A 17423-nucleotide genomic window follows, 5' to 3' on the forward strand; every position below is an offset into this window, starting at 1 on the left:
CCAGGTGAAGCTAAACTGCCACTTTAGGAGTTATGAGAGGAACAAATTTACATACAAAGAAGGTTATTTGTATTTTAAATGCAATATTTATATATTTTTTCAACAGTTTTGGCTTAATTGCTGCTTTTGTCTGTTGTTCTTTAAGCAAATGGCCTTCTTTTGATCTCCCAGGTGCCTGAAACAAGTCTGAACGTTGTCACTTCAATGGATTGATTTGTTTGGTATATTTAGATCCAAAGCTGGCCTCAGAGGGTAAACCAGAGTCTAAAACAGCGAAAAACCTGCAGGATCAGGCTGAAAGCACCACGCCCTGCCACCTTTTTAGCAACAGATCCAGTCTGATCTGACGGCATCAGATCCACAGAGGCCTGATTTGTAAATTTATTCAGGGACGGATGGAAGAACAAAGACAGCTCAGCTTTGTCAGACACGGCCGAGTGAGAAATAAAACGGTTTGGTTTGTTAATGAAGCAAACACCTGAAAACTGTCAAATTTAAACTGAAATTAAAGATGAGAGAATAAAGATTGGAACAGGCCTGATTGATTGGAAAGTCTGGAGATGGAAAATATATTTTTATTAAATTCTTCTAGGGCTGAACATTAAACTGATTTTATCTATAAATCATATTTTCGGTTTTTGAAGATTAAATTTTTGGAAAATTGGGATTTTTTTTTCCACCAACGTACTCCTTGCCCAGGGCGGCCATCTTGTTTGACAAGCACACTTTACACTTTGAACTGAATATGAAGGTCGGGCTACATCGTTTTATTTCCATCAACAGCCGTTTGACAACAGAGTCAAAATAATACGAGAATAAAGTGGCAACTTCATGAAAACTAAAAAAACAACAACATAAAAGTAGTTTACGCTGGTTTGACAAATAAGGAAACACTTAATATTTTAACACATCAGCATCAAATTATTATCAGCAGCAGAACTTTGGAGTATTTTGAAGAAAGAACCAGACAAACTGAGCCGGTTGCTGCAGAAGATTTTTCTTACAAAAAACTTTTTTCACATAATTTTAAGATTTCTTCTGATAAAGTTGCATCTTTTTACTGCTAATATTTTGACTATATTGTTATAATTACACCAAAATCCTGCGACGTCCAGCTCACAGAAGGGATGACTGAAACTAAAAACACTTTAAAAATATTCTCTCTCATTTGAAATTTCTTTTTTTAAAAAGTTTTCAAAATATTCAATTTTTAACCCACGTTGCTTAAAATGGCTTTTTACAAAGAAGCTTTTTGCTCTTAATTGTTCTAAAGTAACGATTCAAACTATTTTCTTATAAACCAACAACACCCAGTTTTATCCAGTTTTTCTCAAAGATCAATAAACATTAACTTCTAAAGAATACCAGTTCATGATTAATCAATTACTAAATTAGTTATTTCAATAATCAAATCATCACGATTAATCCGATTAATCGTTTTAGCTCTAAGATGAAGAACATACACAGCAGCTGCAGGTTTTCTACTTTTCTACTAATTTTTCGTAGACAGGAAGAAAAACATGCTGTTCATTCAGCAAATTTTATTTTTTACAGTGTATACTCCAGCTAACGATTAATCGATTACTGAATTAGACTAATCACGGTAAATCATGTCCACCAGGAGAAGTCTGATCCGTAAATAAAAGCCAAGAAGAGGATTCCTGCAACGCTTGTTGATGTTCAGCAGGATTTCACTGCAACAGAAACCTGGAATTATGTGAATTTCCCACATTCCTTCCTCCTGTAAACACTTCCTGCCTTGTTATTACCAACAATCCACCTGGACACCTGAGCGGGCGTGTGTGCCGTAACTGAGAAAAGACCTTCATCTATAATGGAGGAGCCGCCACACGCTCCTATTTTCACCTCATTTTAAAGTCAAATCGAAGGGAACCTCGCGTGCACCTGCTCCCTGCGCCCAGCCGGGCCGCTTTCAATCCCCCGGCGTCCTCTGAGGAGGACTCCAGCCCCAGCTTGGAGCTCCTTCAGCAGTGATAATCTGTTGATAAGCTGCCCTGCCTGCAGCACTCACTCAGAAGGTGTGTGTTGTACTTGCTGGTGTAGTAGTAAACGTCTTCGTAGCCTTCCTGGTAGTCGTCGTCCGCCCGGTACCGCCTCCCTCGCCGCCTCCGGCTCAGGAGGCGCAGCAGGGCCAGGAACCGCTCCATCCCGGCGCGCCACGGGTCCAAACCGGGTCCAAACCGGGCCGGGCTAAGCTAGCAGCGATGCTGAGGACGATGAGCGAGCTCCACACAGGCAGACGGGGAGAGAGAGTGGGATCAGGTTTCCTCCTCCTCCTCTTGGCTTTTTGCTTGCTGCTGCACTCACACACACACACACACACACCTCTGGACGCCTCACACACACTCTCTCTGACACACTTGCTCTTTGTATTCTCTGCAGCCTTCCTCTCCTCCTCTGTTCCAGTCTTCTTTCAGCGGCCTGGCCAATCAAAAACCTCGCCTCACACACACAAAACACTCCTTCATCTCAGCTCTCCATTGTGTGCTTCCTCTCCTTCATTAGCTCCTTCCTCCCTTTCTTTGTCATCCTTTCCTCCTTCTCATCCATGATTGCCACCTTCCTCCTCCTCTTCACACTCCAGGGGGGAGGGGAAGGCTCTGGATTCCTCGGCATGGTCTGTAATTGCGCGCTGAGAGGAAGAGGCGGCGTTTTTTTTTTTTTTCTCCACTGGTTTTCTGTCTTCCACCTTTGTGGAAACAACACCTGCTCAGCGTTTCTCAGTTTTCTCAGTCCGACCGGACCAAAGAGCAACACCAGCATCCCCCGGAAAACGCTCTGAAGTTTCTGATTCTGCCATCATAGACCAACATTTCACCACAACGTGTCACAGAAATCACAAACTTCATGCTTTTCATGGAGATTTTATGCAACAGACCAACTAAAAATGTCACTCAGAAATCTGAAAAGCAGGGCGATAAATCAATCGGATCAATTAATTAAATGTTTGACTTTTGGAGGATAAGGATTCTTTTCACGCCTACGGTGGCCATCTTGTTTTACTTCTTTTTACATTTGAAATAAGATTAAATTTATGGTGGAATATTAAGGCCAGGATACAATTTCCAAATAAAGTCGCAAAACCACCAGAATAAAGTCAGAAAAAAGTTGTAATATTATGAGAAATTTAACATAAAAAGCCACTTTTTGAAAATATTTTGTAAATTCTGTTTTAGAAAAGAAATCGACTAAAATCAAAAATCAAATCTGGAATGAAAAAAATCTGATATTTTATTTTTTAGCCGTATCGCTCAGCTCTACTGAAAAGAGCAACCTGAATTTTTACTCCAACCCCTTTATTATGATACTCTAAATAAAATCACCCAACAATATTCATCAATATTTGTTACATCCCAGAATGGCCTAGTCAAAGCCCAAACCTAGATATACTTTATAACCTGAACAAGTTTAGTTAGTCTGTAATGTTTTATTAAACAAAAAGTAGTAAATAACTTTTTTAAAAGCTAAAACATTTTTGTTACCTGTTCAACAACAAACTAAACATCCAAACACAATTATTTTTGTTAAGAAGGATTTTTGCATGTTTACGTCATTAACAAGGATCCAGTTTGCATTTTATCAGCACTAAACCAGATTCAGTTGACTCTCTGAAAACACCTGCTGTATTTAATTAATAAGTTAAATAAATGCATATTTGGATCAACTAAAGTTTGCTTCAGAGCAGGTGACGGGATAAATGTGGTCAGATTTACTATAAAATATTAAAATATAAACTCTTCAATTACTGCAGGTCCTTTGTTAATCCACAAACCAAACTGTTGATCCAGCAGAAGCTCATCGCTGATCCAAGCAGATCCCAGTTGGCAGAAGAAAAGCCAAACAAGCCGAGTGCAGAAAAATCAAACACACAAGAGACAAATTAACACCGTCTGACGCTTCCAGGTTGGACTAAAATTAAAGTCTTCATGTTTCAAAACGGTTCTGTTTCTGAGCCCAGAACCTGATGGGATTCCTGGGAAAGGTTCAGACGGGAGGTGATGGGAAACGTCTGAGTTCGTTTTTAATAAGAATCCAGAGGAAAAGATGCTGAAGCAGCAAAAACTACAACACAGACTGAAGATCAGGCCGAAAGAAACAGAACGAGGCAAATTCATCAAATTAGACTGATCAGAAACTACCGTTTTCAATTTCCACACAACGGTGTGTTGGAGTCACTGCAAACAAAAACAAAAAGTAGGAGCAACTTTCCAACAAAACATGTCTGAAATTTTCTAGAAAAAAAAAAATTTCACTGTCAAAAGTAAAAAAAGAATTAACTTTTAAAACAGGAATTTTTGAGAAAATTTATGAGTTTTTTCTAGCAAGTTTTTGATTTTTCAAACTCTGAAATTCCAATTTTATCCCAATAGATGATAACCGATATGATAAAAGTCCAATTAATTAGGGTTTGGATGCCTAAATATCTAAATATATAGAAAAAAAAAGCAAGTTTTATTTATATAATTACCTAAAAGGTAGTAAATAAGAAGACGGTTCTTCAAAGATGACAAACGTCTCAGCAGATATTTATCAAAAGGCTTTGTTTACAACTAAAGGTTGCAGACTGCTGGTTTATCGCAGAAACTCTCGTGGAAATCCCTGGTTTGTGTTTGTAAGGTGAGAAAAGGTGTAAAGTTGCATTAAAAACTGACTGTAGGAACCGTAAAACACTGTGACGCTCAGTAACCATCGCTTGATTCCTGACTGACAGCCGCTCTGCAGGGAGTTCAGTCACACACTGCAAAATATGTAGCATCATGTGTTAACCTTTGACCTCTGTCATGCTCTGACAGCTGTTGTTGCAGCCGCAGAAACGCTGACGGAGTTTATGTGTTTAAGTGTTCAGACTCTAAAAACTCACTGTAGTTTAATTCAAAAGTACTTTATTAAATGAAACAAACTTTTCTGGACGGTAAATTGTCCCAGAAGTTATTGCAATAAACGATACTATTGTTGTTTTAAAACCATTTTCATGCAATAAAATGGTAACAATAAAAAAATCCATCCAAGAAATGACCCAAGTAGGAGTAAAAAAAGTATCGGATCAAATTAATAATTTAATATTCAAAATCTAATGTTATGTGAAAATTCTAGTATTTTAAGGACAAATATGACAAAAATTTATAAAAGTAACAAAAAATAACAAAATCAGACTAAATAAAATGTTTCCAAATCAGTTTCTTTCCATTAAAAACTGATGAAACAGAAACTGCAGGTGTGTCAGGTGAAGTTTTGGTTAAAACATGTTTGTTTTTCATTCTGTGGGTAGAAAATCCAGAAATTTTACTCTTTGTTTTACTTCATAATAAAAATTCTCAAACAAAAGTAAAAAGTGCAGTGCAGTAAAAAATGTTACTCACGTAAACGTAACAGAGTGAATGTGACTGTTTGTGGTTATTTGTTGGAGAAAATATCGGGTTGGTCAATAGAGACTGACCAACCCGATATTTTCTCTTTTTAAGACCTCAGAGACAGTTGTGTGTAAAAATCCCAGTAGATCAGCTGGTTCTGAAATACTCAGACCGGCCCATCTGGCACCAGCATAAAGTCACTCAAATCTCCTGGAGTCCAAAGCTGCAGAGTCTGCATTATTTGGACATTTGGGGCTGAAATAGAAACTCACCAGCAGCAGTTTTGAGGTTTGTTGCTCTAACTTCGAGCATTTTAACCTGGATTTAATGTGTGGAGCATCATCGGACCTACAGAGACAGTCTGGATGTGAGAAGAAGAATCCAAGAGGGATGTTTGAAGGTAACGTTGGATTAGCATCTTGGAGGACCAGGAGGAAAGCTCGACTCCTCCCTCCTCACCTGTCCGACGTCCCAGAGGGCTTCAGCAGCCCAAAAGCTAATTCAGCAACGCTTTACGCTCACAGAACTGACAACCGACCGCCGGGTCGAGAGGCGCTGACTGAGAAAGGCGGAGAGAGAGAAAGAGGCTGCTAAAGTGGAGAAGCTCAAATCCATATCGCTTCCAGGCTTCTGCTGCTCTGTAACGTGATTGGACGGCACATCTGTGTGTGTGTGTGTGTGTGTGTGTGTGTGTGTGTGTGTGTGTGTGTGTGTGTGTGTGTGTAATCTGGTTCTCCACGCTCCACTTAAACACACGCATGCAAGCCGTTTATCCTCTGCTGCCACCTGCTGTCCACTTTGAGGAACTGCAGCGTGTGGAGCTGTAAGTTACACCCAGCAGCCTGGAGGCGAAAACTGAACGTTTCTGTTGGGTTTTTACACTGGACACTACCCATAATGCAGTGGGGCAGAGTCAGGCAATGATTGATGACGCCCGAGGCCGAGTGAGACGGATGGAAACGAAGTAAAAGAGGTTGAAAAGAGAGAATCAGTGGTTGTAATGGACTGCAGAGTGGCTGACCCCGATTCCTACTGGACACAAAAACACACAAGGCATCGACCTGCATTCATTCACCAACGGCTCGGTCCGACCTGGACCCAAATCCAGTTGGAGGACAAAAACAAGACCAAACAACCAACAACAGGGGAAAGTTCTGATATATCTATAGATGCTTCTGGAGGAAACTCCAAGTAAGTTTATGAAGATCCATTTCATTACCACCTTAAATTTCTGATAAAGTTTTTAGTCTTTTAGAGTAAAAAACTTTCAACCAAAGCATTTTGTGTAAAACATTTTCCTTCCAACAGTCTTGATCAAAAATTGTCCAGGTTTGAATGTTTTTCTTTGGACGTTGGCTGCTCAACAGATTCCCACCTTTTAACAGAGACAAAGAGAGTAAAAATATAAAATAACTACAAAAAAAACACAAAAAATGACAGAAGCTTGACGTACAGTAGTCCGCTTCAATCCAACTCCAGTCCGTTTGCCTAGAAAGTCCGGTTCGTTTGGGGAAGTGTGAACCCTAACCGAACTCTGGTCCACATACAAACCTCGGTCTTAGTTAGTAGGAAACCGCTCCAAAAGCAGGAAGTGGACTATAATGCAGAGCATTCTGGGTAAATACAACCAAGAAATGACTTGTGGTCTAACGACAAGAGAAAATCAGATGCCTCCATTTTAGTTTCCACTTTGTGACTAAGAAAGTTGCGCTCAGTGTCTTCTTCATGTCGTTTCCTTCAGTGATTCTTGGTGCAGCGCCCCTACAGGCAAGGAGGGGAACTGATTTTATTTTATCGTTTTGGTTCTTTTGATACAGTGAAGTGTGAAAGAAAATCGCAGCAACTGAAAATGTAACAAATTTTGCAATTTTGTACTCTCGGTCCAGCGAAACAAAGTGTTTCAGCTTCCCAAACTGCCTTTTTACTTCTACTCTACAAAAAAAGCAAATAATTGTTTTTCCTGCAATGAATTTGGAGTTGCACTCTACAGAAAAAAAAATCAATGAATAGGTGGGAATCCACTGTAGTTTAAAGCTTTCACTCCTTATTGTACACTTACAGAAATAATTATGATACCGTTTAAGAAGACAATAAGACCAGAAGTCTTATTGGGAAGCAGAAAAATTTATTTTCATTCACCAGATTTCCGGAGGAGGAATTCATTCTGCAAGAAGAACTGATCCACACAAACCCACGGCGTGAATCTGCAGCTCACAAACAAGCAACATCATTTGTATTCCCTGTGGTTAGTACATCTGTGCAGGAGAAAAATCCTTGACTGAGCTGCATTCCTGTAGAAAACAAGCACCAGTTTCCCAGAATCCACACCTTACGGCGGTTCACGCCGGACTGAACCGAACCTGCAGCGTTTTGTCTCAGAGCTCAGCCTCAAAAGGAGGAAGCAACAAAAAAATCAGTTATCAGACGATTGCAGGTGGCAGACAGGCACACAAAAGAGGATGAAGCGGATCAGAGAGGAGTCCGTCTCTGCAGGCTGTGGAGCCGAGCCGAGCGCCGGACCATCAGAGACACACTGGGACGCAAGGTGTGAACGGCTCTGAGTCCACGCTGGGTTTATCCACGTGGAAAATGACTGTGTGTGATGCCAGCGTGTCCACCTGCAAGCTGCCAGGGCTCAGAGTGTGTGTGTGTGTGTGTGTGTCTTACACTCCCTTCCATCTGGAATTAAAATCCTATTTTTTTGTCTTTATTTTTTCAAAATGCTAAATTTAAGTTGAAAACCAAAGCTGAATGCTGAATATCAAGGCGGCAGCGAGTCGTTGTGAGCAACACAGACAGATTAATAATCTTGTTTCAAACAGGTGACTGTAATCCCGAGATTATCACCCAGCCTGTTGATAGGAAGCCTATTCCTATAACGGCAGAGAAATGATTAGCGATCACATTCTGAGAAAAACATCAGGCTGTTGATAGGAAAAAAGCAGAGCAACATCAAAAAATTAAAATTTTTTTTAAAAACAAAGCAATTCTACGAGGTTTTATTCAACTGAGTCTCCAGCCATTCAACCGTCTCTCCGTTTCCAAAGACAGTGAACAAATATTGAAGCTAAAGTAAGAGAGATGGGCCAAGCAGAGACCTCCCCAACACGTGCACTTCAAATATCCAACACAGAGCTTCACACCTCCAGCTCTGTCGCAATAAGACATAAAAATAAACTCAACAATTTACATTTAAATAATTTATATTTATTCCTCTTTTCTCTCTTTCTGTCAAAAACTGGACGATAAAAGTCTTCAGTTTGGCCTCAACTAGTGTTTTTCTTAGAGGACAATTTTGTTTACAGGCTTCATATTTCTACCTGCATAATTATAACAATATTATCATTTATCGCAATAAATTCTGCGATAAATTTATCGCCCACTGAAATTTGCTATTGTGACTGGTCTTTGTGTTTCCATTACAAATGTCTGCAAAACTGGGGGTGCTGCGGTGGAGTGGTGGATACCGCGACCCACGTTTGGAGGCCTTGAGTCCTCGACACGGCCGTCGCAGGTTCGATTCCCGGACCTGACAATATTTGCCGCATGTCTTCCCCCCTTTCCTGTCAGCCTACTTTCATGTAAGGGACACTAGAGCCCACAAAAACCCCTGGGGGGTAAAAAAAAAGAGAAGAGTCTGCAAAACTTTGACAATATTCCCCTAATGATGAAAAACCATAAAACATTTTGCTAGATGATAAATTGTCCTAGAAGTTATCGCGATAAACGATGATTTATTGTTCCGAGATCCTTTTCAAATAATATAATGGCATAGTAATGAAAAAAATCATTCTCAAAAATCAATAAACTTTAAATTCTAATGAATATTTAACACTGGAACTGGAAAACGTTTAAACATCCAAAATAATAAACGAACCAACAGAAACAACAAATAAAATGAATTTAAAAATTCTCCAAATTGTCAAAAAAGGACCAAACTGAAGATTTTTATCATTCAGTTTTTGTAAAATAAAAATCATGCAAATGGAAATGACTGAGCTTATTTTACTTTATGATGCGATTAATTGATTATTATGACAGGCCTAACGGTGGCTGGTCAGTATGTGAACACAGAGAGAGGTGTTTAAGTCTTTATAGTTGGTGTTTAGGAACTGTTAATGTTTTCTAATAACATAATTACCTAGTCATGTGAAATTTCCTGTCAACTTTAAACATTTTTTAAGTCAAATAATGTTTGATTCTACCATCGAGCTTTTCTGGGGGAAGTCATGAATTTCTGTTAAAATATTATTTTTTTGTTAATCTGATGTATTTTTCTGAGGCATCAAATTGTGATTTTCATTCTCTGTACAAGAAATAAAGATTGAATATTTCACTCAGTGTTTGATGAATGAAATGAGGAACAAAAATATTGATTTTTTTTTCACAATCCTGCATTTCTTTTGGATGTTTCTGTAAATGTCTGACAGTTTGAGGTTACTCTCTTCTGTCTTTTATTTTGATATATTTTTCCAGCCTTATATAAACTTCTGAGTGCCGCTCTGCACAGGCAGAGTAACTCGCTTTGGAAACAATATTTGCACTTGAAACAAACGCATGAAAATGGGTAAAAGTCACGCAGCAGTTTGTTCTTCAGAGAAACAGAGAGGGAGAAAGTAAGGGTGAAATCTGTGAGAAACGGAGGAGATAATACACTAAGCTGAGGGAAATGGATGTAAACACACACACACACACACACACACACACACAGAGTGAGGTCTGCTTCAGTAATCCTGAGCACAAAGATGAGCAGAGTTCTGACATCAGCACCTCTTAAAGGACGCTGTGTGTGTCTCAGTGTGTGTTTCAGCGCATGTTTGTGTTAAAACCATTTTCTCTGCTTCTTAGGCCAAAAGCTTAAAACGGCAGGATGATGTCATGCTCTGACACACACGCGGTGGCTCCGCCGCTCCGCTCAGAACATCCTCCCGCGCTTCATTTACTCAGCCGCAACACCAACACAAACCGGGTTTACCCAGCTGGTGCCGACGGTCCAGAACGGCAGAACCAGGCTGACATCAGATAGTAAAAAATAAAAACTATAAAGCAGATAGAAATGAAAAAAATGGATGGATGGATGGACAAATCATGGATGATCAGGGAATATTGATTATCAGCCCAAATGTTCATATCTGAGCATCCAAGGAAAGAAACCAAGGACTTAAAATGGTCTAGTCAAAGTTCATATCTCAACCAAGCTGTTGAATATGAGAAACAGACGATCATTAACTGTTAGAAAAATTAACATTTATGTCCAGAAATCCTCTTCCGACTCCATTTTCTGAGTCGCTCTGATCCATCAGCTTGTAAGAACAATAAACAAAACGACCCCAGAGAATAAACAGAGCTTCCCTTTTAATAAAACCTGAGAAAAACACAAAATGGAACCAAAAAATTAATCACTGTTACAAAGTGTTTGGTGAGCAGCAGGAAGATCATGTGAACAGAAAAGAAGCAAACAGAATTAATCCTCAAAATATTTATCGTCTTATTTGAATTCCCGACCCAAACTCAGGGGACAAATTTGACTAATTAACATGACAAAACTCCTGTTCCAACATCTGCAGCTGCCATTTTGTCTCCGCTTCGAATTCCCTCTTTTCTTTTAACTGGTGTTCAGCCTGAATTCCTCATCAGCTGTGCTGTAAACCCTGCTGAGAGGACGGCTGACATCAGGACGACATGAGGCGGGACAAATAAAGCTCACTTCAAACATACTGCTGCTGTGCTGTCTTCGCTTCCTGATGAATTAATAATAAAAACTATATATAATAAATACAAAATTCATCATAAAACTATAAAGTATATAAAAAATAAAAAATGGACGGATGGCTAAATCAAAGGTAAAATGGATGGAGGGATGAACTAATGCATTTTAACTTCAGTTGAATTCGCTATCAGCTGAGCTGCAAAAAACTCAGCTAATATCAGCTAACACCAGGCTAATATCACACTGACATCAGGCTAACACCAGGCTAATATCACACTGACATCAGGCTAACACCAGGCTAATATCACACTGACATCAGGCTAACACCAGGCTAATATCACACTGACATCAGGCTAACACCAGGCTAATATCACACTGACATCAGGCTAACACCAGGCTAATATCACACTGACATCAGGCTAACATCACACTGACATCAGGCTAACACCAGGCTAATATCACACTGACATTAGGCTAACATAAGGCTAACACCAGGCTAATATCACACTGACATTAGGCTAACATCAGGGTGACATTAGCGTAACACCAGGCTAATATAACACTAACATCAGGCTAACAACACTCTGACATGAGGGTGACATTAGCGTAACACCAGGCTAACATCAGGCTGTACAGATGAATCTGATTTCCTACATGTTCCGGCTCCGTAGCGCAGCGCTTCACCGGCTTTCTTTTGGTTTCCTGATCAATTATTTACCCATTCTCTATTTTTACTCTCCTGCTCGTGGCTGGAGGTTCCAGCCTCTGTTTTTGTGTCTCTGGCTGTTGGGGGAGTGAAGTGGCTGGAAGGTAAACACATCCTGAGTGCATCATCACCTCCGCAGGATCTCCACACACAGGTTTAACATCGCTACAGTAAATTTAAGCTGTATCTCCGTCTGGAGGCTCAAACTGGGCCGGGCCGGCGCTGGACCCCATGATGAATCATCTGCCAACTATTTCTGGAGCTAATTAGGCTGAAAGTTTTATGTGAAAAGTCTGAATCTGATAGGAGAGAAATTCTCATCTTCATTTGGTAAAAAAAACAAACAAATTGGCATTTTCTATTTAATAAATGACGAAGTTGTGTGATTTTTGCTTTTGTCCTATTTTACTATTTAAAAATCAAAGTTTTCTTAAGGGAGAACCAATTCTGATGAATCAAGATTGGTTCATTTAACTTTATTCTCTACAACTGTTTTTTGGTAAGATTACAACTTTATTGTGGTAATAATAACACTTTATTCTCACAATATTTCCACTATATTGTTGTACGACTGCATTTTTGAGATATTATAACTTTATTCTCGTAATTAAAAATAAAAAATATCAGTCTGGCCCTAACATTATGCCGTGGAATCGACCTGAATTCAGATAATTAGAAGCTTGTGAAACAAGATGGCCGCCCTATTAAACCCCAAAATGCATCTGCAGTGTGTAAAAACGACGGCCTTCACTGCTCCACGCCTTCGCATTCTTCTCACACTTCCAGCACTCCGTTTTCTTTCAGTCTGTAGATAACGTCTCTCAGCCTTGCAACTGCTATGCAATCTTCTGTCATAAATTCTGCAGCTGTAATGAACCGATCAATAAAAAGAAGCAAAGCAAATTAATCTTTTATTGGCGGTCAAATAAAAGAAAACATTGAATTTGTCATGTTTGGTTCTGAATGACTCGAGGTTGGCTTCTTCTCTGACATTTCTCACACTCAATAAAGTTAAAATCCATACCCGAGTCTCTTTCCTTAAACAGACACTCTGAAAATAAACAGCTTTTCCTGCCACTTAATGCACAATCAAGATGTTCATTATTAATTATTTTTGATGCGTTTTATGTTGTTGAAATGAACTCAATACAATTTAAAACCACATTTTCTTCAGCAGCTGTGATGACCAGTCTGTGGGGTTCAGACCTCAGAAATAAGAGCTAAACATGGTTTGCTGAATCTGACAAGTGGAATAAATTACATTTGTGTTTTTGGTTTGACCACAACGCGACGTCCATCACGATGATGGACGACTTGTTTTCTGCTTCTCCTGAACAGATTTAACAAGCACTAATGAGACAAAGTGGGCGTATTCAGCTGGACTTTACTTCAATAGCAGAAAAATATTTTCTAAAAGTTAGTCAGCAGTAAGTCAAAGTAAACATTTTAGTAAAATGTATGTTTAAGAAAGAAAACCTTACTTAGCTAGCTCAGTCAAAAACTGAAATAAAACAACAGCTTTCGTATTAAAGATTTTCCATGTTACGTTTTATATAACTTGTGGGTTAAAACCTGGAAACTTGTGGGTGAAAATTCAGAAAATGGGGGTTGAATTTGGAAATGTAGGTTAAATTTTAAAAAGATGAGTGCAAATTTGTGAAAGTGGGATAAACTATAGAAACTTATGGATTAAAATTTAGAAATGAGTAAAAATGTGGAAACTTGTGGGTTGAAATTTGGACATTCAAGGGTTGAAATTTAGAAACGCAAGCTAAAATTTGGAAATGTCACTTAAAATGTGGAGGCTTGTGTGTTAAAATGTGGAAACTTGAGGGTTAAAATGTGGAAATTTGAGGGTTAAAATGTGGAAACGTGAGGGTTAAAATGTGGAAACGTGAGGGTTAAAATGTGGAAACTTGAGGGTTAAAATGTGGAAACGTGAGGGTTAAAATGTGGAAACGTGAGGGTTAAAATGTGGAAATTTGAGGGTTAAAATGTGGAAACGTGAGGGTTAAAATGTGGAAACTTGAGGGTTAAAATGTGGAAACTTGAGGGTTAAAATGTGGAAACTTGAGGGTTAAAATGTGGAAACTTGAGGGTTAAAATGTGGAAATTTGAGGGTTAAAATGTGGAAACTTGAGGGTTAAAATGTGGAAACTTGAGGGTTAAAATGTGGAAACTTGAGGGTTAAAATGTGGAAACTTGAGGGTTAAAATGTGGAAATTTGAGGGTTAAAATGTGGAAACGTGAGGGTTAAAATGTGGAAACTTGAGGGTTAAAATGTGGAAACTTGAGGGTTAAAATGTGGAAACTTGAGGGTTAAAATGTGGAAACTTGAGGGTTAAAATGTGGAAATTTGAGGGTTAAAATGTGGAAACGTGAGGGTTAAAATGTGGAAACTTGAGGGTTAAAATGTGGAAACTTGAGGGTTAAAATGTGGAAACTTGAGGGTTAAAATGTGGAAACTTGAGGGTTAAAATGTGGAAACTTGAGGGTTAAAATGTGGAAACGTGAGGGTTAAAATGTGGAAACTTGAGGGTTAAAATGTGGAAACTTGAGGGTTAAAATGTGGAAACTTGAGGGTTAAAATGTGGAAACGTGAGGGTTAAAATGTGGAAACTTGAGGGTTAAAATGTGGAAACTTGAGGGTTAAAATGTGGAAACTTGAGGGTTAAAATGTGGAAATTTGAGGGTTAAAATGTGGAAACTTGTGGTCTCCCAATATTTGTGGGCCATTGCTTACAGCTCAGGTTAAGAAGAAGAAACCAACCAACTGTAATGAAACTCCACCACTTCTGGCAAAAAGTCTGGTCCAAATTTCAGCAAGAATTACAGACGCTTGCTGTCGGCTACCAAATGTCCACCATAAAATCAAATTTGTGCACCTAACTCTTGATTTCAGCTAAAACCTCAATCAGGCATAACATTACGACCACTGGGGAGTGAAGCTCACTTATCTCCTTTTCACTGCACCTGGTTTTAGTTTCAGATGATTTACAACTCTTTGGAACATTTTGTTTACATGCCTACTATTAGTAACTTTTTGCCTTTATAAGCTCAAACAGAAAGAATGTTGACACGATTTAAGACGGAAAACAGATGATGATTTTTTCCGAAACTAAAACGTGTTAAACATTACTACTTCTTCTGTCAATATTTAAATCAAACCAACAGATTTCACCTCCGGGCGAACCGACGCTGAAGAGGCTGCCGATTGCCGCTCTCAGCCCGGTGAAGGTGGTCGTTACACGGACACCAAGGGCAGACTCTCCCCCTGACCCACCGGTGGTCCAGAACGGGCTAGCTTGTTAGCAGTGCTGCTAACCAGCGAGCTCGTTAACCGGTCACCGGTGACCACTAACACGTTATAGCACAGAGCGCAAGAAAAATTTATAAGACATAAAAATCACGGGGACGTCACTGCGCGTGAGATTAGCACGAGATATCCCAGAGGCACGCGCACACATTCACGGTGTCAAGTTTCACTAATTAAAAAAAAAAAAAAAAAAAAAAAAAAAACACACCCAGCCAATACCAAGCAGCACGAGAGATTCTACTGATAATTACCGCACGCGCGTGCAGCACCACAAACACACACGCGCCAGGAAACGCACGCTCACCGGTCCGTGTGGCTGTGAACACGCACGGTCCAGTCCGGGTCCGCTCTTACCTCCTTCCTGGTCCGGTTGGAGACAGGCCGGAATGTTCTTCTTCCAGCCGGGCATGATGCACCTCAGGGCGGTTAGGGAGTCCAGGGCGGCCCGCTAGCAGTCACACACCAGCAGCAGCGGCGGCGGGGACAGCAACATGGCTAGTTAGCCGTAGCTTCAGCTGCTTCACCTCCCTCTCTCTCCTCCTCCCACTCCTCCTCTTGGTCTCTCTACCCCCTCCCTCTCTTGTAACTCTACCCCTCGAGCCTCTGTGGTCTCCGGGGGAGCACGAGAGAGAGGGTGACGTGATGACCGTGAAGGAAAGCGGGGCGGACGGTTTGTGAAGCCGCCAGCTCCGCGGTCTGTTCCGTTATCTCCACAGATGGAGCTCGGACTGGTCCAAATTAACGCTCCATTTACCGGGCTGTCAACTGGTTTCACAACACCGCTGTGCACGCGCATCATTCATTCGTGGCAGGATCAGGAGAGAGGATGAGATCGATGTAAAGATAAACGTAGCATGTATCTGTCCTTTAACTACTTTAAAACAAACTTACACACTGTGTAAACGGTAAATACTCTTCGTCAAATCAGTTCGCTCTACTTTTATTATGATAATATAATGATCAATAATTCTCCAGGTGTTTTCGTTTGACCTTTCACTGTGTTTCAGTTAACTTTTTGCTCCAGACAGTAGCATAAAAACGTGACTCTGCATTATATGCAAGGCATAGGGGCGCTGAGCTTGGGGGGGCGCCAGAAAATGGAGAAAAAGTTATTTCTAGGTGGGATTTTCTGTATTTAACAGCACTGAAAAAGTGTGAAGTTGCCCAGCTGCAAACCAATAGGGTCTGTTTTGACTGTTTATCATTCAGGCATAAAAAAGACTCCTAAGCTCTTTTGGATGAACCAGTGTGGTTGTGTCTACTCTCCAGTAGGTTTCTGTCCTATTTAAAGCATCAAATTGAGACAGTAACTGCTCCCCAGAATCTTGGGGGGAACATAAATCTCTTTAATACCTTAGCAATAACAGTTTCCTACAGTCCGTGGGAGTTTGAGCCAGGCAAACACCCAAACTACATAAGTGATGTTTTTTAAGTGCGACCCAAACCGAACCTTTGCCCCAACCATTCAATGACCCTGAGTGGACCAGCCCACTGGGAAATGTCTCGCTGCTCCCAGCGGACTGGCTGGGAGTCCGCCAGTCTCCCTTATTGACCATCCCTCCATTTAACAGATGGAGGGATGGCTCCTGTGTATTTAAATAACCTCAAGTTATCGGTAGCTTAGGCGTTAATTACATGTAAATCATGAGTATTTTTGGAGCAAAACTTGGGAGTCTCCCAAACAATGTCCTACCTGTTTCAGCTACTGAAACAAGTTTGTGTTTTCCGCCAGGTAAACCAGTGTATGACTCTATTTCAGGGGTCTCAAACTCCAGGCCTCGAGGGCCGCAGTTCTGCAGCTTTTAGATGAGCCTCTGCTGCATCACCTGAATAGAATAATTAAGGCTCTGGAGAACTGATCTACACCAGGTGGAGGTAATTAAGCCTTTTCATTCCAGTGTTTTCTACTGTGGTACATCTAAAAACTGCAGGACTGCGACTGGAGGCCTGGAGTTTGAGACCTCTGATCTATTTGATTAGTAATATTATATATAATATGCGTTTAACTCTAAATATTGGTTCAACTTTTGGTGATAAGTGTTTCATTAATAAAATCTATATCTTATATAAATAAAAAGGTATTATTGTTGGCTAATGTTGTTATGAAAAGCAGCGTAGAAGTACTGACCGTCTTAAAATATTTTTTTCCTAAGTAATTTTTGGCAAAAGAAAATCACCACCTCCTTCTTTCCAAAATATGTTTTAGGGAACAAAAAATCACTTAGCAAAAAATGACCTTTGCTTTTAATTTAAGAAGGTGATGATGTGACTTTCATTCCTTTAAAAACCTGTTTTCATGAAGCTTAATGGAAAAAAAAT

At 39.9% G+C, this 17423-nt stretch overlaps 1 protein-coding gene across 4 annotated transcripts in view; it reads right to left on the reverse strand.

Annotated features, from left to right (window-relative positions):
• The window catches only part of grip1 (glutamate receptor interacting protein 1), a 55650-nt gene extending 39824 nt beyond the window's left edge, over positions 1–15826 (reverse strand). Inside the window, exon 1 of one of the 4 annotated variants that reach the window (XM_044108525.1) lies at positions 15459–15826. In XM_044108525.1, the coding sequence (XP_043964460.1) occupies positions 15459–15513 (55 nt within the window). In that variant the 5' untranslated portion in view covers positions 15514–15826. Of the gene's footprint in view, positions 1–2032; positions 2297–15458 lie in introns of those variants that run through there. The other 3 variants (XM_044108521.1, XM_044108522.1, XM_044108523.1) reach the window with 3 other exon arrangements.
• Between the last annotated feature and the right edge of the window lie 1597 nt (positions 15827–17423).

The sequence above is a fragment of the Gambusia affinis genome, linkage group LG23, assembly GCF_019740435.1.
Source record: "Gambusia affinis linkage group LG23, SWU_Gaff_1.0, whole genome shotgun sequence".
Taxonomy (NCBI): Eukaryota; Metazoa; Chordata; class Actinopteri; order Cyprinodontiformes; family Poeciliidae; genus Gambusia; species Gambusia affinis.